Source organism: Vidua chalybeata, chromosome 14, assembly GCF_026979565.1.
Source record: "Vidua chalybeata isolate OUT-0048 chromosome 14, bVidCha1 merged haplotype, whole genome shotgun sequence".
NCBI classification, from domain to species: domain Eukaryota; kingdom Metazoa; phylum Chordata; class Aves; order Passeriformes; family Viduidae; genus Vidua; species Vidua chalybeata.
The window spans coordinates 16,126,228-16,150,852 of NC_071543.1; the positions used below are offsets into that span (position 1 = coordinate 16,126,228).

Consider the following 24,625-nt stretch of genomic DNA (forward strand, 5'->3'; position numbering starts at 1 on the left):
TGTACCTACACATGGCTGCGAGGGGAAAAAATCCTCATTGCTCAATTCTCCAGCTTTTGAGCAGGTGTGGCGTTGTTTTTAATGCAATTTATCCAAACACCAGGGCTCTGCTGCTCTGCCACGTGCACTCTGTAAGAGAGCATGGCTTTACCAATTGTGCTGTGCACGTTGATTGCACAGGGTGCTTGGGCAAAGAGGAGTAGAGGGAAACTGCTGAGAGCTGCTGGGAGCTGTAATCCTGCACCATGCTGGTAACCAGTTAGAGGGAAGCAGTCCCTGGAATTGCTGAAGTAGTTCACACTTTTTTTTACAAATGACGTTTTGTCTCTGTTACGTGCTGGGGGTCCCTGTGAAGAAGGTGGTCACTGCAGAGGTGAGCACAGCAGAACAGCATCCACCTCCCCAGCAACTCAGGCTCCTCTGGGGCAGGAACACAGCAGATTAATGTCAGATAGCTGCTGCCTTCTGCAGAAAGTTCTCCTCTTCCTTTCCCCTTCCCAGTATTTGACCCTTTAAAAGCGCTCAGGCCAAGTGACAGCTGCAGACTTCCCAGTTATTAGGCTGCAGAGCAGTGGATGTGTAGTGTTTGGTGCTTAGCTTCCATTTATACCCTGATCACAGCTGCCATTTGGGTCAGGAAGAGGTTTTCCTGTTGATAGATTGGCTGTGTGCTAGGAAAACTTGTCTTTCCCCAGAGCATCGTGTAATTATTTGGTGGTGAGGAGTTGCCATGGCCAGGCAGCTCCGCACGGATTGCTGCTGGAATATCCGTGAGTCTGGTCACTCTGTCACTGCCCTGTCACATCCCCACACCAGGGCTGTGTTTCTGTCTCAGGGGCTCTTCCTTGCCCTCCTAGCTCAGCAAGGGAGGAGCACAGAGATCAGGCAAATTTGGGCTGTTTCTCAGCCCCAGAGAGGTTTGGTTGTGTCAGGGTTCAGCTCTGAGACCTGGAGTCCTGCAGGACATACTGTAGCGTCTAACTGGTGGCACTGGGAGTGGAGATGGGCTCACAGCGGGGATCAGGATGTGCTCTGGGCTTCGTGGGATGGATCAGGAGCTGGGGCAAGGTTAAAGGTTTCTGGGGAAAAGTCAGAATTAAAACAGGTGAAGTAAAAAGGGATGGATTTCTCATGCTTAATCAGGGTTTATAAAATCAATGTGTAACTGAACTGAATTCAAACACTGGGATATATAAGCAGAGTCCTTTATTGACATCTGAGGAATTCATAATTCATTCAGAAGCAAACCTTTCAGGTGCTCATCTCTCTGGGTATATTTTCCCGTTAATCATATTTCTCCTAACGATCAGTTTTGAAAGTTGTCTTATTTCTGCAGTGCAAAAAAATCCTGCCGGTGAACATTCCCCAATTGCACTCATAATTATTTCTGATTAAAAGTGCCCTGGCCTGACAGCACCAGGGAAATTAATAGGAGAAGCTTTCTACAAGTTTTAGAAGATGAGCAAAGACATACTCACTCCCTCTTAAAATTATTTAAGCAGGTGCTGTGGGAAGCCATTGCTTTTATAATGCTCTTCAGATGTTTACAGCAAAACATTTTTTTCCCAGTGATTGAATTTTTCGAAGTACTAAAATACCACGGAGAAATATGTTTCCCACCAGTTTTATGGCTCCCTGGATGCATTCTATACAAACCTTGTATCTGCCTGGACACAAACACTCTATTGCAAAAAGATATCTTGCCATTTTAACAAGCTGCACTGCTTTGAAAGGATACACTGCATCACCAGTGGGAATGTCAGTACCTTAAGAGTAATACTGCTTTAAGGGTACTATTTTATTAAAGCAGACCTCAGTAATTTGTTCCTGACTGTTATACACCCTTATTTTATTAAAGGTATTTTACATCTGTGGAGGAGATTACTACCACTCCTATTTTCTCCACTGCTTGGCTTTAATGGATGGTGTGGAATATAATATTTATTAAGCCTAAGCAGGGGAAGACATAATAGCAGAATTGTCCTTTATAACCTATTTTACACAGCTGTAAAATAAACCTTAATAAAGCAAGAATAATTATCCAGGAATATCCAGGAAATGGAGTATTCCTCCTGTTTCAAATATTTGAAAGGTTTAACTGCTGGCTATACGTGTACTTTAAGTAATTGAACTCAACAGTAATAATATTAATACTAGTTTGATACTATTTTAAAATATATTAAGAGGTTAAGTACCTTGTGTGTCACAAGTGCTGTGTTAGCATAAATCAATGCATAACTGTAATTTCTCTGTGGTGTTGACTGTATATGATCCTCCAGGATTAGCCTGTTTCCTGCATAGCTTTGTTTTCCTGTTTCTTGGTATGATTTCTCTTCTTGGTGACAGTCACTGGAATCTGTTCCAAAGGGAAAGATTTTGTATTAAGGACCTAATGCAGCTTTGCAAACTGATTCCTGATCAGATACTCCAGAAGAACTGCTAAAGCAATTCCTCTCTTCCCTCTGCCTTCTTGATTTCTTCCTCCTGTTGTCCTATTTATATTTTTTTTTCATTGTGGAAATGATTTGGACTACAGTTATTACATTAATTATCCAAACTGACATTTTTGCAGTGTGTGAAAGGACAGGGTGGTATGTAAAATAGATGCACTAAGAACACCTACAGTATGACAACAAGTAGCAGGGTAATTGCTGAAAATGAAGTCTTTTCTGCTATCCCTTCTCTTCAACATCTGTTGTTCCATATGGAGTCATAAATATTTGCAACAAAATAGTTGAAGAAATAATCTCAACATTAATAGGGAAAAGCTGAATCCGCGAAGAAAATTGAAGAATCTTTTTTTTTTCTTCTTGGCAAATTCCTCCTACCCATCCTCATCTGACACTTTAAAAATCTCAGTAGAGGAATAGTCAGACTACAGTGATGCTTAAAAATCACCATGAAAAAAAACCCTTTGTGAATGTTAATAGGAGAGTTAGCTGAGAAAAATTTTATAGCCTCCTGAAGATGACCGTGAGGAGGATTTTGTTTATTTTGTTTCATTTCCCCCCTTTCTTCCATGCCACAGTAATTTTGCTACTAAACTTTAATTGAATAGTTCACATTATTTCACAGAAAAAATCCCCCTCATCATGGTGAGGAGTGGCAAGGTACTATTGCCTGAACAAAATAGTCACTTTAAATTGCCATATGGAAAATGCACATCAATAGTTTTTAAGCTTCTCTCTAGATTAAGAAGCATTTTAAAGCACAGAGCAAATTTTAAATATTTTGGAATCCAGATTACCAAGACCTGCCTGAGGAGCAGCTTATAGGAGAAAGCAAAGATATTAATAACACAGACAAACTACAAATTGCAAATAATTCTGAATATAAAAAATAGCATTTTGAAGGCTCTTTATATATGTATTAGGAGCCTTAGTAGGAGTACTTCAGCTTCTCCTTAATGAACAGAATTTAACAAGGTAACATCAGTTGTACTTGTTTTTCTTAATCTGTACATACTGAACTTTAGACTGAGGTTACGTGCCATGAAACTTTAGTTCTGATGTTGAGCCAGTGAATTGCTGCACTTTTTAGTTTCATTTTTTATTATTATTGTAAACCAAGCATCTCATCTAACTCAGGTCTTTGTTTTTCAGGCTTGAATTAATAAAGTATTTTCAGGTGTTTTTACTGCCAGTGCCACGTGAACATCAGAGTATATTGTAAATATGTTAAAGTTATAAATAGATATAATTTTCTGGGTTATTAATGAGAGTACACTGATGAAAATGTCAAAGCTGTGTAATTATGCACCTCTTGATAAAGAGTGCACAGATAAAGGCAATTTATAAACTGTAATTTCAGCCTTTTCTAGTGAAATTTTCATTTCTCTGCTTTTTGCCGCCTCCTCGTATTCAAACCTCAAGTGGCAGCTCTGTGATGTCCTTTGGGAGGACACGCCCTCGTCATTCCTGAGATCAGGAATGGTGTCCAGGGACCAGGGCAGTGCTGTCCCCTGTGCTGGCACTGCTGGGGCACCTCCAGTGCTGGGGGCAGCTCGGGGACCCTCATGACCAGAGGGACAGAGAGGGACTGGAGCGAGTCCAGGGAAGGGAATGGAGCTGGGAAGGGGCTGAGGGAGCTGGGAAGGGGCTCAGCCTGGAGAAAAGGAGGCTCAGGGGGGACCTTGTGGCTCTGCAGCTCCTGACAGGAGGGGACAGCCTGGGGGTCGGGCTCTGCTCCCAGGGAACAGGGACAGGAGGAGAGGGAACGGCCTCAGGCTGGGCCAGGGCAGGCTCAGGGTGGATACTGGGAAAAATTCCTTCATGGGAAATGTCCAGCCCTCCAGCCCTGGCACAGCTGCCCAGGGCAGTGGTGGAATCCCCATCCCTGGTGGGACTCAAAAGCCATGTGGATGTGGCACTTGGGGACATGGTCAGTGGTGGCCTTGGCAGTGCTGGAGAACAGCTGGACTCCATCATGACCTTACAGCTCTTTGGCAGCCTCCATAATTGCATGCTTGTATGGCCTGCATTTCCTGCTGATCCCACTGAAAAAGTTTTATTGAACACTTGTTCAGACAACGCCAAGTGCTTTCAGAGTGCACAGGTGAGAACCTGCTTGGACACAGATAAGTGGAGCATAGTTGATGGTACTGTTCTCTGGTTGTTTCTAGAAGCTTTTAAGGCAGCATGGAAATGTATAGGAAATGTGTATTTAATTGTTAAATACTGTTCTCAAAGTGGAGTTTTTCCTGGCAAAGCTCAGTAGTGAACAACTCTTGTATCAGTCACTGGAAAACGAAATGAAATCTGATTTAAAGGTACTGCACTGGATTAATCAGCTACTCCTCAATTGCATTCATTGACCCCTTTCATTCAGGGGCTGTAATTAAGAAAAACAGCAGTGACTTTAAATTTGGCACCTGAATCACGAGGTTATTTCTGCCTGGTGCCTGGTTTACAGGGGACATCTCTTTTCTCAGTGATGATCAGGAGTCTGAGCTCCTGGCAGAGCAGCAATGAGTGAGGGGAAAAAAAGGTGGTCAAAGGGTTATGGAGGATTTTGGAAGTTACTAAGATAACCCCGTCCTTGCGGAATTAGAAATACATAATACTTGAAATAAACAATGCTTCAGATTACAGATTTTTTTTTTCTACTTGTTTTGCTGTAAAAGAAGAAAAACCAACCTGGCTTCTAGTTAAGCAATAGAGAAGTTGCCAAGATGTAAAATTAAAATAAGAAGTCTCTTTCAGAAAACTGATTTTGCAGTCAAAAATTAGAATTTTGCCCCTAATTGCATTAAAATACCCACGTTTGGACACTACCAGTCCCTGTTGTGAAGTAGATGTAGAGCTGGAAGTCAGGGCACCTCTTGCCACCATGAAGATACATCAGTTTGGATGATTCTGTCAGGTCTTTGGGCAAATAATGATATTTCAAATACATATTTTACTTTCAGAGATGAGTCACACAGACAACCCAGCTGATGTTGCAAATCCTCTGCTTTATTTTATTAAAAGTCAAAGAGGTCCATTAGAGTATCCAGGCTGTTCTGTAACTATGGGCCATTAAATGTAATCCCCATCACTCAGGTATGAAACTCAAAGAGTTACAATTGTAATAAACCACTTCAGTCCTTGGGTTTCTAAATTTTATGCCGCAGGCAGGGAAAAGGAGTGACCCAGCTACCATCTGTGTCTAAAACCATCTTCTTATCCCTGCCTGAAGGGTTTCTGAGATCAAATGTCTTGGTTAGTAACTAACAGGTTAATAACTATAAATCCTGTATCAATTGTTTCTCTCTCCTCCATATGCCATTCATTTATTTAATGCATGAGTTATATTCTGTGAGCTGATGGAGGTGAATAATGCTCCTACAGCTCCAGGTAGATAAAGTTTTTAAGTGCATGAGAAGAAACAACTTGGTGGTCTAACCAGTGTAAATTGCACCTTTAATATTTCTCCATTGTTTTGAGAAGGATGTGGCATTTCAAGTGGATCAGGGCTGTGACTGATGGGTTTAAAAACATGCCTTCTGAAAGAAAATAAACCAGCTGGCAAATAAAAGTGCCTGTTGGTTTGGGCCGTGCAGGGAGCAATTCACGTTCCCCACGTTCCCAGCGCTGTGTTCAGCCTGGAGGTTGATGCTTCATTTGCCAATCCCTGTTCCTGCAATTTAGGCAGAAGACAGGAGATGAAATACTTAAGCATATTGAATTAAGAGCAAGAAACTTCCTAGCAGATTTCTGTGTGCTTTCCCAGGATGATACTCCATTCACTGTTAGTGTTTACTGTGTATTTCTTCGCTCTGCAGTGTAATTCTTACTTTCATCTATTCATCTGGATGTCAGCTAGAAATTAAAATGAAAAGACTGCACTCTAAATGGATTCCTGAATGCTTGTATAAAGCATGGCAGGTTTAACAAACAGGCTCGATAAAAGTAGTTCCCACTTTGCTTCAGTAATCAGAAAGGTTGCTTGTGTCCTTGGTCAGACTGTAGCTGTCTTGGCTTTATTTCTTGCTTATTCTGTTGTATTGTATATGTGAGTGCAGCTTTTAGCATTTATATTTTTAGTGGTGTTTAAAATCAAAATCCTTAAATCAACATTATTTTTTTTCCATTAAAGAGATGCATTTGATACAGTCCCCAAGAAATGCTTCCAGCACATGCCACTTTTAATTGCTTTACCAATTATGATTCCTCAAGTCTAGCTAATAAATTTCTGCCTAACTGTGCACTTATTCAGAGCATGGGCAAGATGTAGACACCGTTCAGATGTGAAGACCTATTACAAGATTGAAATAGATTTCTAATGCATTTATCATTCATCTTTGCAGAGTGTGATTTCAATCAGAAAAAAAATGATGAATGGTTTGACAGTTTCCACCCATATACGCTAAAACATAATATGCTGCTTCTAGTTTCAGCTATTACAGACTTTAACATGCAATGTGACCTTGGTCTGCAAAGCATGTTTGGTTAGCACAAAAACTTAATCATAAGAAGTCATAAGTAGAATCCTTCTTCTTTACTGCCCTTTTTCTGGGACTTGGAAATTTATTGCTTCTGGGACAGGTAGGATATGAACAATGGGCCAAATAGAGTCCAGGGTTATCTCATCTGTGTGAAAACTGCTGCTGAAAATCGATGTGACCTCTGCTACACTGTCATCCCAATTCCCACCCTCTGTGTCCTATTTGTCTTTTGGTAGAAGCTTAGATCTGTGTGCTGTCTCTATGTGTCTCTCTTGGGCCAGATTATCAAAATGAATCATTGCCTGCATACCTCTTATATTTCTATTTATTTTCCTGGTGTTGACTAGGTCTGATGAAATATGATTCTTTTTGCATTTGATCCTCACTGCAGCAAGCAGCACCTAATTTAGCTGTGTCTATCTCTTTAAAGAAGAGTAATACTATTTTGAAACTTCAATCTGCTGTACAGTAGCATTACAAACCATAGACCATGCAACCTGTCTTCACAGTCAATAGTAATTTTCCTTTCGGCCAATTTAATGTTATTACTTTCATCTCCAAATAGCAGAGATTTCTAGAGGTGTTAGAGCAGCTCCAGTTTTGCTATGCATACTTCATGTATTGCTTTCTTTTTCAAATGCCACTTCTGTTTAGTCTTTTGTGACTCCATGGCTTCGCTGTTATTTCTGTGTGGCATCATGTGTGACAACTAATCAGGTTATTTTAAAAACTCTGCCACTGATACATTTGAATATGAGAAATGGTGTGTCTGAATCAGCACAAACTTCGTGGTCTGAGTTTGTTACCCGAGTTGGGATTTTTTAAATGGATCACTTAAATTCTATCTAAGATGCCATCTCTGAGGACGTGTGGAGGTTACTGGCTTTTGTTATTAGTCCTGAAAAATCATTAGGAAAATGTTCCATTTAATGAACTCACAGAGCAAAGACAAAATACTCCCAAACCAGAGATCTCAAAGAATACTTGAAAACTGCTAATGCTCCTGGTTTGTTGTCAGGTGGATGCAAAAAGTGCAGCTCGGTGGAGGCTCCTGGTGTGTGTTACACCAGAAAATAGTGCTGCAGTGGAGACACCCTGGGTTAATTAGTTGTCAGATTCTTTTTAAGTTGTTTATTCCTTAAAAACAGGAGTGGGAGAAGGAGACCTTTTGAATATGGTGTGGTCTAATTGTAAATTCAGGCTTTAATATGATGAAGGCACTTGACAGGTGAAACTCTGGGGGCTGGCTGTGCTGCTGCCCTGGGCGAGCACTGGCATCAGGAGCTCATGGCCAAGGCAGGGATCACAGGCTTCTCTAAAAGGGAGGTGTTGGGCAGACACTTGTCAAGATTTCTGCAACTGCGGGATCACTGTATATATAATATATATATATAGAGAGAGAATATACTTCTGTGGAATATTGCACAGAAGTATTTTTTTAGCATTTCAGAGTGTAAGAATTGTACAAAGTTTGGCTTCAAACACAGCTACTTTTTAACTGTGTGGTTTTCAGCAATTAAAATGAATACATGGGAAGAAGTACTCACAGGGATCTGAGAGAAGGAGCTACATCTACTGTCCTAAAAGATCCTTCACTTATTCTATTCAAAAATGGGAGTTCATTGGTGATAGTACTGATTCCTCACCAAATTGAAGGGATTCTAGAAAGAAACAATTTCTAACATTGTCTCTTTCTGGATACACATTTCTGCTGTCTGTGCACAGCTTGATTTATACCCACACCATGTATTTGAAAGAAGGAGTGAATGGGGAAGCTGCCAGGCCCCAGTTTGCTCTCTGTAGGAGATGCTCCAGTTGCAAGCAGTGCTGGCAGAGGGGATGGATGACTCAGTGGAGATTATTTACTGCTGAGCACGGGAAGGGGACAGGTAAAGGAGTAAAGAGATGTGATACATTCCTTGATTAGAATTTTGCCAAGGTTATAGCAACAAAAAACACACATCACAGAATGGCAAACATGACAGAATGAAGACAGGTCATTCAGGTTTAATGAACTGCGTAATACTGTTATAATTCTGTGGTATAATTCTGTGGAATTTGAGATCTAATAGTCTGTACTCCATTACAGCTGTGTTATAGTCTCAGTGTATTGATTATTGTTCTGTACTATTTTGCCAACTTGCCTTGGCAACAGTCCCAGCTGCCCAAAGACTGAAACAATGTTGATTTTACTAACGCGCTTGTATTTTGACTTCCAGATAAACAAAATGCTAGTTTCTAGAAATTGCAGTCACCTATATTTCCAATGCTTTCTGATGTCGCTTTTAAACCTATCTTTACAGAAGAGGTCCAAATTGCCATTCCAATAATGAAACCAACCTTAGATAAAGTCCAACTGGCTGGACAGGCCTTGCCTCCTGGATTTCCGGCGCCATTTCTTTTTGCTGATGGTCTTTCATCAGTAGAAACACTATTAACCAACATTCAGGTAAATTCTTCTCTACAGGGCCAGGTTATGTCATGATAGATAACATGTGTTTCTTTTGCACTCTTAAAAAAGTTTCAAGAGCTATTTTGTATTTGCAGTTTCTCATCTCTTTAGTTTAATGTCGTGCTTAGGTTTCCTCTCTCCCTGGTGTTACCAGTCATGGAAGGGTTTCATGCATTGTATATTTGACTTAATAATTGGCAATAATAGTCATATTGAAATTCACCATTCTCATTATTCCTACAGTGCTTCTCTCTGCAGTTATTGAGGTGAGCAGAGACATAGCACTGTGTGTGTAACCAAATTAACCAAAGCTGTACTGAATGTTTCCATGCCACAAAATTCCTCATATATAACTCCAGCATTAGCTACTTCCAGTGCCCAGTTGGGTTTCAGGTCTGTAGGTTCCTGCTTCTAATCTTTCTGTTTTCCTAGAGGGTGTAAAAGAAACAAGTGGATGAATTTTGTCACCACTGAAAGAAGATGGTGTTTTCAGATCTTGTATTTGTGTGTGTTTTAGGGCCTGCTGAAAGTGGCTGTGGACAATGCCAGAGTCCAGGAAAAGCAGATACAGCAGGAAAAGAAAGAGTTAAAGATGGAGCTTTGTAGAGAGCGAGAACTACGAGAGAGCTTGGAAAGGCAACTCACAGCTGAGCTGCAAAGCAGAGGTGAGTGAGTGAAAAATGGAGTTTAGGTGTCTGTGAAATGAGTAACCCTTTGGCATTTCCAGCTGGAGCTGTCGAGGGCTCGCAGTTAAGTGACATTCATCCTGGTGTAATGCAGCAGTGGCCCTGCACTGGTAATGAAGGATTCAAATCTCCTAGAGCCAGAACGAAGCACAGCTTTCTGTAAGCAGAAAGAACCGTGGCTCAAGGACTATTACCAGTAGGGCAACTGGCCCCAGAGAGTTTTGGCAGGTTCTGAGGAGGGAAGCTGGGACAGTTCTGTGGCTTCCAGGTGTATTAGCATCACTCTGCCCAGGTATTCCCAGCCCAATTTCTTCATTTGACACCTTTAATTTCTTTTTATTTCTACTGTTATCCTCCAAGCATCATCACTCTTACTGTGAGAAAGACATGGCTTTAATTTGGGTATTTAAGTGATTTTTGTCATTACTTCCCTAGCCCACATTTCTGCAGCTTCAGTGCTTCTCAGTTTGTCTTGTAGAGAACTTCAGCACAACAAAATAGAGCTGAAATAGAGAAAAATTGTCTGCCCAAGTGCAAGATCTGAAGCAAATAGTCCTAGACATTTTTTTTTTGCATCAGGAGATTGAGGTGCAGTAGGGGCCTTCTGAGACAAAACCATGACTGGTTAGAAGCTTTTGATAATAATAGGCAATTAAATTGGTAAATCTGAATTTCTCGCTGTGCTGTTGCAAAAGAGGCAGTATTAGTATTCTTTTCAAAATTCAGATCTGCATCTGAAGGAAAGGAACAGCACTTCTTGTGCCAAAAGCTACTTCTAGATTACATCCATGAAATCATTAAAGATAAAACTAGATGAGACCCAAAGAATAGGTGCCAAGTCCTGTCTGCCTGTGCTTTTTGAATGGAAATTGGGTGTGTGGAACTGTCTGCAGTGCCAGGTCTCACTTAGAGGCACCAAAGGGCACCTCTCAGTCAAGTTGTGAAGGATCACTAAATCCTGCTGAAGCTGTTAAATTGCCGTGGATGTCCAGAAATGTTGCATCCCCCAAGTGTGATGGGACTGTGTATTTCTGTAAAACAGAACTTAGGACAGCACAGTGTGCCCCTCCTGAATCCCAGTTAACTCACCGAAATCTTCAAGTCATTCACAGACTTTGATGGCTCCTGACTTGAGAGAGAATTTCACCGATAATCATCATCCTCAGAATTGTTTGTCTTTCAGGTCACCACCACATGCACGTCTTTATTGCCACAGGGGTCTTGAGCTAGAACTGCACCTTTGAATATTGAACATAAACTAATTTCTTACTGTCTCCATCATCTATTAACTGTGCCCTGACAACCATTCTTACACTGTATTTACATTTCAGCCACAATTCAAAAACGCTTGAAGAAAGAGAAGAAGGCAAAGAGAAAATTGCAGGAAGCTTTGGAATTTGAATCCAAGAGAAGAGAACAAGTGGAACAGGCTCTGAAACAGGCCACATCAGGTGACGGTCTCAGGATGTTAAATGGTAATGTCTTAGTTGGCCTTTCACAGTCAGCTTAAAATGATGTTTGATTGAGTGAGAAAAAAAAATCTGATGATGCACAGAGCAAATTTCAGAATAAACCCCCACAATTCTTTCCTGAAATAATGAAAAATCTATTTCAGGCTATGTGCTCTGGGTCGAGAATTAAAAAAATAAATAAGTCTGCAACTAGAGAAACAGACAGAGCAGTTTACACAGAGATGACAAGAAATGCTGAATATATTACAGAGAAATCTGTTACAGTGCCAGCTAAGACAATGTGAAATTTGGTTCCTATAAGGTTCTGTGAACTCTTCTCTCCCAGCAGATTCATTTTTAGAACTGCTGAGCTTCATTTCAAAAGCTGCTTGGCTGAAGTTTGCTCAGCCTCAGGACCTATTAAGTTTGTTAAATATGTATCAGCTTTCAGAGCTGACTGGGTTTTGAACACTTCCCAAATATTCTTGTGAAACAAAAGCAAATCAGTTCATCTCCTAAACAGTGACTAATTTCTGGCTACTGGGACGATTTGCCTTTTGTGCTTAAGATGATTCTGGCCAAACTTTAGAGCTTTGGTTTGAATGTTTAAGACTGAACCTAGCTGAGATTTAATTAATTTCAGGTTCTGCAGCTAAGGTTTAGTCTGTGCATCCCTACCTGGAGTCTCTGCAGAGGCCCAGGAATCAGAGTGACGTTCAGTCCCTGCTGCACTCAGGTGTCCTGTGGTGTGTTAATTTGTGCTGCCTGCTTTGGGCACTGCTAGAGACTGCAGAGTGCAAAAACTGCCTGACTGCTGAGCAAAAATAATGAATTTGGCTTGTCTGGAGTTCTCAGCTGTGAGAGCTGCCCACACTGTTCTCTAAAGCCAGGGCAAGGCTGTGTGTGTGCCCTGGCACAGCAGTGCTCTGCAGGAGATGGGAGCTGTGATTTACCTGGGGCACCCAAGGGATATAAACCATGAGAATGAGAGCAGCATCTCGCAGAGGCATCCTCTCATCTGCTGTTCATAGCCCTGCACATCCTGGAAGCAGGGACTGGCTGGTGCCCCTGGAGCACCGGCAGTGGCCAGGGGGATCCAGGTGTGGATTCACAGCTGCAGTCACACCGGGGTGGGGACAGTGGGTGGCCAGAGCCAGCAAAACAATTTCTCCACCACCTCTACTGGATCAGACAAATGCCCAGACTGGATCCCACGGACAGAACCAGCACCTTGAGAGGAAAGTCATAAAAAAAACGAAAATCCAGATGTGCTGCAAGGTCACTCCCCTGGGTGCTGCCACTGCAGGGAAGCACCTGCTGCTCACACACCAGCCAGGAGCACCCAGCAGTTCTGGAAGCCACAAATCCAGGGATACCAACGTTCCAGCAATGTGATTAACACACCTTTACATCTGCTACTGTGGGCCTGGCTGCTGCAGTTTGATTTGCAGGCACACTCAGGTAGTCATATATATGTTAGTGCCTGCAAGAAGCTGATATTTACATGCTAATCTGATTGTACATGCAAATCAGGTAGCTCATTAGCATCTTAATCCACAATTTAATTGCAGGTACAATTTTATGACAACAAAATGTGAAGGGCTATTCTGAGTATTTTTAATTTAACTCTGACAGTCTGTCTCATTTAACAGATGCTGTTATTAGTTACAGATGACTTTGTCATTTTTGGTATAGACAACGTGTACTCTGAAGGGTTTGAGAAGAAAGAACCTTTTCAGATTGATAGGCCAGTGCCCTGCACTTGCCTTCAGAACAGGAATCTGAGTAAGGGAAACCCTGCAGAATAGCAGTCACTTATAATTTTATAAGGAAAAAAATGTATATGTGAAAATACTGCTTTTTTATTACATATACATTTATAGAGCTATATATGCACACATGACATGGATTTCATTTGCACATTTATTGCTGAGCTATTGCTCTCCTGTAAGGACTGTACTTCTCAGGGTTGCCCTGCTTTCACTCAGGGCTCAGTTACTGCAGGGTCACCAGCAAAGCATCACCTCTGTGACAGATCCTGACACTCAGCTGAAGGGATCTGTGAAAGCAGCAGTGCAGTTACTCCCTGATTGAGAAAGTCCAGAACAGGCTTTTGCCCAGAAAAACCCCCAAACTGTATCCACAGCTTCCTTTCAGGTGTGGGTTTTTCCTTCCTGTAATTTCTAAGGGCTGTGTGATAAGGGAAGCAGATGTTTCTCCAGGATTTGAGGTGCCATGGATTCAAATCACATCCCCTTCATGCTAATCCTTGTTGGCACAAGGTGGATCGTGGCATCTGTTCCTGTAACACCCTGGGGTGTTGGAGCCCCCGCCCCCACCCCAAGGGCTGTGCAGACAGAGGGATCACCAACATGAAATTAAACAGGTCCAAAGTGAGTGTCATGAGACTCCTTCTCAACTTGGAAAAAAAAAAAAAAAAACAAACAAAAAGAGCACAGTCCTCTTTGGAAAGCTCTTCTCAGAGATCTGGAAATACTTCACATAATATGACAGCTGTAATTTCAGTTTGGGTGGTAACACATGCTCACACATCCCGAGCTGAGGTTGGAAATGCAATTTGCACAGTTCTTATCTGTAACAGGCACTCGCACAAACTGATACACACACCCCAAAACTGTTGCCTGGCACTGGCTATATTCTTCAACTCTGTAATTTGGGGGTATTTGGCTATATACAAGAGTCAGTGTAGTTTAATATTATCACAGTTTAATTTCAACTTTTATTTTTCATGTGTCAGATGCCCTCATTCTCCAAGAGGATTTTGCAGACATATTATTACCACGTGTTGGTTATTATCTGATCATCAGACAAATGTGAAGCACATTAAAAATAATTCACTGTGAGACCAGTAATGTTTGCACATTTTGGAAACAATTTACTACTGAAAATTCTATGAGGACCAAATGTTTTATGCAAGACCATGTTAACTTGGAGAGCACCCTAGTTTGCTATAAATACATTTCTAAAGATGCCTGAGAGAGGGGCAAAGGGGAATGCATTAATCTTCAGTCTCCCATCTTTCAGATGCTGGAATCCCAGATATGGAAATAGAACACAACGGAACCCAACATGACAGTGCAGCCATGCAAGGTGCAGTATGTACCACAGCTCCTCACTTGTGTGCTTGTCATTAAAAATTAAGTAAAATCATTTTTATGTCTGTTTTCATGTTTTAAGATAAATGTAAATTACAGAACTTCGTTTGTTTTCCTGTTTGATACAGAAAACCTTTGCAAGAACAATACTTTACAAGATCAGAAATTAACTTTAAGTAGAGGTGATATTTAGCTGAGGTGATTTAGAGGTGGTATTTGTTTTAAAACTGATATTTATATCAGTTATTATGTACTGATAACTGATATTTATCTACCAAGACATATGCCCTTAGTTCAAAAAGGGGTTTTACATATGATTTATCATTTGAAATATTTTACCTCTGGTCTTTACCTACCTATCAAGATTGCAGATGTTTTCAAAAAATGAACTATAAGTGAAAAAGAAAAGCCATGTTCACATGATGGGCAGCTATCTGGTGCTACTTCTCCTTCACTGTGTGGCTGTGTGTAAGTGCAGCACCTCCAGGTATGGTCTGAGTGCTTCCCAAAGAGAAGGAAATGAGTGCTGGCTGCAGGTCTGGGACGTGAGGAGTTGTGAAACCCTCCTTTGGGGGAGCTCAGACACAGGGATATTCCCAAGGGATATTCCCATTCCTCTTGGAAGCCTTTTTGAGCCACACAGAAAATCCAGTCACCTGTGATAAAATCTTCTCTGAGCAATTTGAACATTGGAATTTCTCTGATGAAAGTCCATCTTGTAGAGTCTTTCTCTCTTCAGTCCTGTGCCATGTTCATTCCAGACCATTCAGTTCTGTGCTGGCAGCCTGCAAACAGCTGCCTCTTCCAAAGAGCTGCTGCTTCTTAGAGCAATCCCACCCTTTCTCCTGCATCATGGAATGGAAATGTGCAGAAATCCCCTGTGCTGAGGCAACTAAAGGCAGACAGGAAGAAGGGCTGCAGTGCACTTAGAGACACAAACCTCACTCGAGTATTTCTCTTCGGCTGGGGAAGGTTTGGCTTGCATACCTCTGGTATGCATCTGTCGTCCATCTGTCATCCTTACAGGAAAGCTTTCAAATATTTTTACTGCTGTCTCTTCTTGTGATTTTAGATTCATATGCTCTGTATTACAGAGAAGGAGAATCACAGCTTTATTGTAATGCAGAGATATACATCTGACATATGTGTGTATATATATGTGCACTTATAATGAGAGCTGTGCTCTAAATATTGCAATTGGAAAATTGCTGCTGCCAGAAATAATCAAAATATTGGATGAGCACTTGGGACACATGTATTTAAATTTGATGAGCAAAATGTTCCTTACATTTTTGATCTGTTCATGGTACCTGCTGAGCAGAGTGCTCAGTGCTCTTCCAGACAACTGTGAGAGTCAAAGGTCAAAGGTGCATCTGGGCAGACTCTGGTAAAGAAGAGAAAGGTAATTTCAGTTTTCATTTGAAGAAGAACCATGATACCTGGCTCAAATGTGTCTTTACATCAAAAATGAGGAAAAATACTGTGAGGAAGGTGATGCACAGCCACTTCCAATGACCATTTGCTTGCCTGAAGGAATCAAGACAAGTTTCTTACGTTACTGTAGTTAATTAATACACAGGAAAGCCTTGGGATTTTACCATTTTTATTTCACGTCGAGTTTTTCTGGATTTTTTTTCCTTTTAATCTGATCCTGACTACATCATCCCTTCAGTTATGAGAGGTTTTGGCTCAGGAAGTTTTTGTTAAGCATGGCCAAGGGGAGAGCTGGATATTCCCTGGGTTGAGTGTCCCTGGGCTCGGTGGGAGCAGGACATGGCCTGGGCAGCAGGAGCTGCAGCCCTGTCCCTGTCCCTCCCAATCCCTTCCCTTTTCTGCCCTGCTGGCTCTGACCCCCTGCCATGGAAATCCAGCTTGTGTGGAGGCATGAGGAGCTGAGCCACTTGGTCTCTCTCAGCTGATAAAAAGCTTTCTGGAGAGCTCTCTGTGGAGCTTGTTTAGATTTCAAAGTGTTCCTGTCCTATAGCACCGTCTCTTTCATTTTTATTTATGCTGATACTGTAATAACTTTTTATTCCCTTTCTCTTTGATAACCATTCGTGTCCCTGACAGCTCCTATTGCTGCTGCAGCTCTGACAATTGGAGCACACTCCCTCACTGCCCCTGTCATTTGCTGCCTTTGTTTTTTGGGCCCTGGGAGGAGGAAGGAGCAAAACACATGTCCCTAATACAAAGCTGTTTCCAGGCTTCCAAAATCTCTGTCAGTTGCTCAGAAAAAAAGCCTTAGCATCAATACAGAGCTTTCTTTTTCTGTTGTCAATAGCTCTGCTGGACAGAAATCTATCATTCACACAGTGCTTTTCCTTTGAAATTCAATTAGTTCCACTGCCAGTATCTCCTTAAGTCGTTTTAAAGGAAAATTACAGAACTACTGCACAGCCACAGTGATTAAGTCATATCATATTTTATGCTCATTTCTTAAAATGATTTTATTAACACAAGCTGTTCATGTACTGCGTTTCTGATCTGCATTATAAATCTTTTCCATTTAGTTGACTCATTTTCCCTCTGCTTTGTATATTAATTGAACAGAAATTTCATGCAGATGAGCCTTAAAACTTTTTTGAACTGTACAGTCTTAATGCCTCCATCCTCCATATCCCAGATGTAGTTGAGAGCTGGAGCTGGGAGGTTTTTAGCAGGCAGAGGAGATCAGTGGTGGTTGCAGTGGAGCAGAGCAGGTGATGAACAGACACCCTCCTGCTCCTCCTTCCACCACTCACTCCTGGGCCAGCACCACAGTGCATCAACCATTTTATCAGCCAATCTCCCTTCCACATAAAATAAACATACTGGGTGTCATTAAGTGCACCTTCAGATCAATGATTTTTGCAAATGACATTCAAGTACCATTCGAGTAGTGCATTTTTGCTGATAAAAGCAAATTAAATTAGCACAACTACAAGTGTGCTGATAAAAACTAAAACCGAACAGCAGCACCATTAGCTAACAAAGTAATATTTTCTCTTTACTGCTTTCTGCCATTTAGTTATTATCCTATTGGAAATCTAATTATAATCCTTTTACTCCCTAGTCAAACTTCACAGTTTTTGCAAGCTTAGCACTGACAAGTGATTTCATTACATTTGATTGCCCGCGCCCAGATTGACTTAACTTCACTCTGAGACCTAAAAGCCCTCTCAGTTTCTCAGATTCCCTGTTTGCACATTACAGCAACAGCTCCTTTAATTAATTAGCATGAACAGCAGTAACATGAACTGCTGAACAGAAAATAACATCATTTTATGATCGCAGGGAGACTTCTCCTTTTGCATGTTTATACCTTAGTTAACTTTTGTATTACAATATTTCATTGTTAGGGGATAGTGGAACAATCAGCAAAGCAATGTTAGCTTAAAATCTTAAAAAGTAGATGTTGCAGTAATACTTGATAACAACAATTTACAAAAAAATAAAATTTCAGGAAGGAGGCAGCAGCATAGGCAGGCAGGCTTTCCTGAGGTGAAAATGTACTTGACTGTGCCTGCAACAGGAGGGTGACCCAGGGCTGCTGCTGCTGCTTTTGGTTGTCACGTAACTTGGCAGAGATTCAGCACAAAAACTTTGGGGTTACCATGAATAACATTTTTTTTATTTAACATGTGAATAACATTTTATTTATTTGTCAAAGATAAAGGACTGGTGTAGTTTGGAATATCTTTTTGGGGTTTATCATGGACTGGGCTTCAGTTCACTGGTGTTCTGATCTAAGCAGTGAGTTCTCAAACCCAAGCTGCTTTATCTGAGTCTTAGGCCTGTTGTTCTTCCTCCTGCCCAAGCTGTGTTCTCTCCCTGGAGCATGTCCTGCTCTGGAGGCTGTGAATTACTGAACCCCTGGTAGCTACCTCGTGCTGTGTCATTGCAGAGCTCCTAGAAGAGCTCTTGCAGAGCTCCTGTGCAGTTCCCAGACGGTCACTCCATGGCCACACGGCCACACACAGCTCAGAGCTACCCCAGCAGGGGCTCACCAGGAACAGGCCTTACAGGAAATATTTGACAGGGTCAGCTCAGCTGCCTTACACACGAAATAAGAGAGGAAGAAACTTCTACCCAGCAGCTCTGTGGGTGAGCAGCCCTGCAGGGTCAGGCACCACGGTCCTGAGGGAAGGAGAAGTTTTGGTACCAATTCTGAGGGATGCCCCGGTGTTGCCACAGGTCCTCAGCTGGGTAATAATTAGCATTGACTGCATGGTTCAGAAGGCTAGATCAATTGTTTTATTATATCATCTTAGAGTATTTTATATTTCTATATTAGCATGTATTACAGTAGCAAGAGCTCTCACTAACAACTAAGTAAGTAACTAACAAGAAAAACTTGTGACTCTCTCATGAGAGACCTGACACAGCTGTGCATCTGCTTGGTCATTGAATCTAAACACCATCACCAGAATCTAATCAAGCAATCACCTTGGGTAAACAATCTCTAGAATACATTCCACATGAGAACAACAAGGAGCAGAGATAATAATTGTTTTGATTCTCTTCTCTGCTTTTCCCAGGAAAATCCTGAGAAAGTCTGTGCCTGCTCTCTGTGGCCAGAGAGCTGCTGCCACACCCTGGGCTCAGCCAGCTCGAGATATCAGAGAAGGCACCTCTGATATCATATCTGCACCTCTGCAGAGGTGGGGAGAGGCCATAGGAAAGTGGGAGAGATGAAAACATCTGCTATAGAACCAGCATTTATTGACCATATTCTTGCTGGGTCAAGAGGGAGCCATGCCCTGCTCTCTCACTGCTCAGTTGGAAGGATATTTGCAGATAAAAGAGAAGTTTTGCTGGACAACTAATAAGCAGGCAAAAAAATTTTACTTGTCATTCAGCTATTCAGCCCAGGTCCATCTTCTTTTCATGGTAGTGAAGAGATCCTTTGCTGAGTTTTGGTCATTGCTGTGGTCCTTACCCACAAGCAGGGCCTGGATTCATTCCCCTTCCAGGCAGGCAGCACTCCTGTCTGCCAAGGGCTGTAGGGAAAGAGGGTTTTTCTGATCCTTTGGAGAAGCAAACTGATTTTTTTCTTTGTACAAAGTAAGACACTGGTTCAAACTAATTAGCCCCATCTTTGGAAGTTAATTTATTGTTACAGCATTGCATTTCCCATGTGTTGCTTCCTCCAAAGCTGAGCTTGGCTCTGATCTAACTGAGGTGCTGTTTACCCAGCCTGGGAAGGGTGGAGAGTTCATCTCCTGTGCAGTTGGACACTTGTTTTGTTTTAAAGTAATTTAGGGAAATAAAGCTGAATTCCTGATTTAAACCAGAGATCTTACAAACAAAGGATTCAGAAAATTCAGAGATGTGGAATAGGGGGAAAAATTAAACATGATTAAATATGGAGATGGATTTGTCCTTTATCCACCCATTAAAACCTTGGAAGAAAAAGATAAAGGATGATATTGTGGGTAAAAAGAGTGCAAGAGCTGCACCTCCCCTGGGCTAACAACTCAGGGAAGAGAATGCTGTCCTGAGGGAAAATTCCACTTACTAACACAGACTCTGGCACACCAAGAAACTCAGAGATCTTTACTTGTCTTGCACATTGTGAAGGGAAAAAAAAAATCCTCCTTTCTAAATGTCTTGCTTATTAAGCCAGTCATGCATTGCTCTGTAGGCTGTAAAGCAGTGTAACATGCACAGGGGGCTCATAAGCATATTTAGTGTTAGGGAATATCATTTATACAGTTTTTATATTGTCAGTATTACCCCTAGAGAATGAGATTAGGCTTTAAACTACTGTAAATCTACGCTTTTGCTCACCTTTGTATAATTTCATTTTTTAATAGAATGAAGCCCACATAAATGAATATTTGATTAAGGGATAAACCTGATAAAAGAATACATTTATTGCACACAGATTTATTCAAATCTTTGCTATATAATACAGTAAAGTGCTATAAAATGGTCTGTAGCTTGCAGTCAGCTGCACTGAGGATATGGTGAATATTCTCCAGAAAAGATTAATTTGACAACATCACATTGTCTTTCCTGTGTAAGTGGGGGCACAGCTGCTCCCAACACGTTAATTCCTCAGAGGTGATTGCTGTGTGACGTGGTTAATGCCATGAAATTCGGTTTATTGCACAGCAACAAAAAAAGTATTTTAATTTCTGGTGAATAACTGAGGGTGTTATAAAAAAGGAAATACTTAACTATGCACTTTCTGTTCACTGATCAATGATGTCTCCTGGGTGGCTGCACTGGGCTTGAGATGTGGCATTTACTTTTCTCTCTTATGGGTGTTCCAGATACCTCTATTAAGCTTTCCTTGAGAAATAAAAGGGATTGGAAGGAAATATGGAAACCTGTTCCAAAGTTTAGTCAGCCCACAGTACCCTCAATGTCCTCATCTTACCTTAATTTAAAAAATAATATTTAGAATTTAATAAAAACACAAAGAACAGCCTCCACTAGGAAGAAGCCATGTGCAGCTTCCTAATGATCATGAGAAAAAGGGAAAAAAAACCCAAACCACAAACAAACCCCACATTGCTCAATCCTTGTGTTTCTGCTGAACCCCCCCAGGCTTTAGTAATTCCCCACCAGGTTTAAAACAAGAATTTTCATCAGCCAATGGCCTGAAACTAATTTTAGTTCTTTCTTTGGAGGCTCCCAAACGTTCCTCTTGAGTTGTTGTCTCTGGCTCTTGTGATCTTTATTTGTGCTTACATCCAAAATACGTATTAAATCATCTCAGTTTGGAGAGTCTGAGCCTCCTTAAAACCACAAAACATTCAATTACTAATTAGCTGTTTCCTGTTCCTAATGAAGTGAACATGTCGGATTTGGATTAAAATTCAGCTACTGCTCTCCTCTGTTTATGGTTCCAGATGTTTTTGTTTTATCTAGGAGGTTACTTTGACAGCTACTGCTAAATGATAAATCACTCATATTATAGCTGAAATGCATTTTGAAATTGAAATGTGGCAAACTTGGAGATTGCTCCAAGGATCAGTGTCAGTTTGCAGGTCAATACTTGTTCGTTCCTTAGGAGTGCTCAGTATTGGCGTATGTAAAACAGTAATGGGAGAGATGTCAACATTATACAAAATGCTGCTCCATATTATCATTCTGCTATCATCTTCCAGATCAGTTCTTGCAGATTTAGCTGGGTGGATTCATGATTCATTGTATAATGAGCAGGAATATGGATTCTTGTTAGCTTCAGTTTCTGTGGGCATTTCAATATTTATTTTTTTCTCTGGGCTTAAAGTTGCTTAATGTGAAAAATCACAGTTGATAGGTACTATAACTAGGAATATTTTTATGAAGTGCTTTTCTGCTTCGTTCTCTAAATAAAGAAATAGAATTTTAAGAGAAATGTGGTGGTTTCTGAATGAAAGAACAGTTTTCCAAGAACAGATCCTGATTTACATTTTCTGAAGGCAGTGCAGTTTTAACACCCTGTTCCCTGGCAGGTTTTGTGCAGTGACAAGGGTGTGTGGTAAAGCTGGTGCCTTGTCCCTGGTCTGTCCCAGGGAGGCAGCAATCCAACACGGGCTGCCTTTGGGAGAAAAGGACTGTTGGATTTAAAAAAATGCCTTAAAGGGGTGAAATCCAAATCCGAGTGTTTGCAGCCTGTCCTGAGCCATTGCTGGCAAACACCAGGGCAAGTGGTGGTGGGTCTTTGTCCTTTCTTGAGGGCTTGGCCAGGTGTTGTCACCCGGTGCCTCCTTTCCCTGCACAAAACTTGCACATATGCTGGACAGTTTAGTTTATATCACTTTTAGATCTGCTCATTTGGCTTGAGGGGAAAAAAAAAAAAAAAGATCCACAACCAAGTGAAGAAACCACCTAAGTGTCAGTTAATTACAAAATCGTCAGCTGTGTAATTGACTTTTTTTCTTCTTTTCTGTTTCCCTCCAGAAAACAGAACATACATCAAGCCGACCATTATGTACTGAAGGAACCACCTATTGCTGAAAAATGTATAATGACCACTATTTGAAGACTATATAGTTCCTGAGAAATGCCCCTTCCAACCTTTGATGCCTTCAGTACTGTGTGAGGAACAGGATTTGTAGCATGAAACTTGAAGGACAATTTCAAGCAATTTACTGTTGCTGCATTGAAAACTGCCGTATTAAGAAATACTGAGACTTTTTACAAGCTTACCATACCAAACCAAGCCTGTCACAACAGATCATTTTTAGGTCCCTGGAGATAGAAAGGAGTTTTAGTATTTTTAAGCACATACATCAATTATTTCCCCTCCCCACCCCGCCCCAAAAAAAGAACTTTTTTTTTTTCCTTAGGAGGTGGCTATTACTGAATAGCAATGGCACAATGATTTTAAGCCACAATGGTCCTCACTGGCTGTACATCATACAAGTCCAGTTTATCACTGAAACTGTTCAACATGGAGCTGTTTCGATTGTGTTTATAAATTAAGCTTTGTTTACTGAAGCAGATACTCGATATATATTACGTTTTAAAAAGAAATGTGTGTACATTTTTTAAAAGAACGATGTAAAAATTGTCCTTTCATTAGATGACCGATTCAAAAGTGTGAGCTAAACCCTAATAGCTGATGTAATATGAGGATTATAATTGATGCTTTTTTTTTTAATGCTCAGTTCAGCTTGGCTTTTGGTCTTTTAAGATGGAAAAATGAATATGCAGTAGAGTGTTAGATAATGGAAACTTTTAAGTATGGTTTCTCTGTTGTACCATATTAAGTTAAAGTACACATTCTTTGTTAAAAATGTTCTTGCTAAAAATACAGTATTAAAAAGTTTTTTGTTTGACTTTGGAAATCTTTTAAGATTTTTTTTTGGACTGTGAATTCCCATAGTAACTGTACTAATGCAAACCAGTATTTTGCACTATTAAAAATACTTGAAGAATTGACTTAATAAAGAGGGTGGGTTGGTATTAAACATTTTCCTAATTATTGTATGCTCCAGATTCTGAACTTTGAAAAGTGAAAACAGCTGAAAGCTTCCCTTTTCAAAATATGGGACTGAAGGCTGGTTTGAGTCAGGTGGAATTAAGTGATCACCTGTTCCCTCTTTATTTTAATTCCTGGGTCAAAGGCACAGTGCTTATTTCCTTACCAGCTCCTGTTTATGTACACATGTTTACACACACATGCCCTGAATATAAATCACTGTCACTTAAAAACAAAAAAGACCTTTAAATAAATCCACGGGGAATATATTCCCTATGATTATGTTTACTTCTGGCTACATCTAAATGAAGAGTGTTCACAATTTCTTTCATTTTTAGCACTGCATTTTTTTTCTCATTAGCAGACTCTTGTAAACAGACTCTGCAGAATAAAATCACCTGATTTTTTTGTTCCTAAAAGAAATTTTTTAGCTTAACCAGTGTCAGTTCAAGAAAACGTGTTGCCCTCTGTTCTACATGTGATCAAGAGACTTACCAGAATATTCTTCCAATGTCCAAATTGGGTTTGTTCCATGTTGTTTTTATAACAGCTGTTCTAATAACTGCATTAATCATGCTGCCATTGATCAAACCATGAAAAGTTGAATGATACAAAGAAACAGGAGCATTAGGAATTATGAGTCCTCCTGATGCTTAATAAATGCTCATATGTGAATAAAACATTGCAACACCAGAACTTAAATTGTACCTTTAGGTATTCTATTAATTTTAGTTTCAATTCCACTGGGATTTTCTGAAGTGAGGGCTGGACTTCATTCTAAATCTCATTTTTAAAAAGGAGTTGAAACAGCCCTTGGGGTGCTGCAGCATTTCTGGCTGACCTGGTGCTGGCAGTGCTCCTGTGAAGTGCAGATTTTGAAGAGAGATCTTTGCTCAGTTATCCAATATTGTGTAGTTTAGAAAGACTTCATGTAACTAATTAGTTCAGTCTTTACCAACATTTTTGCACTTTCCTTTGATCTCCGTAAAAGCTTTTTGAACCTTTTTCCCCTGACTGGCTGATGTGCACATTCCTTAAGGCATCACTGAGCCTGGGTTGATGAGCACAGGTTGATTCCTGATCTGCCCATCCCAGA

General features: G+C 40.7%; 1 protein-coding gene across 4 annotated transcripts in view; it reads left to right on the forward strand.

Moving 5' to 3' along the window:
- DACH2 (dachshund family transcription factor 2) overlaps nt 1-23,386 on the forward strand; it is a 247,642-nt gene extending 224,256 nt beyond the window's left edge. For 3 of the 4 annotated variants that reach the window (XM_053955838.1, XM_053955839.1, XM_053955841.1), the window contains exons 8-12: nt 9,229-9,374; nt 9,895-10,042; nt 11,395-11,538; nt 14,560-14,625; nt 22,506-23,386. In XM_053955838.1, the coding sequence (XP_053811813.1) occupies nt 9,229-9,374; nt 9,895-10,042; nt 11,395-11,538; nt 14,560-14,625; nt 22,506-22,543 (542 nt within the window). In that variant the 3' untranslated portion in view covers nt 22,544-23,386. The remainder of the gene's footprint in view (nt 1-9,228; nt 9,375-9,894; nt 10,043-11,394; nt 11,539-14,559; nt 14,626-22,505) is intronic. The other variant, XM_053955840.1, reaches the window with a different exon arrangement.
- The last annotated feature ends 1,239 nt before the right edge of the window (nt 23,387-24,625 follow it).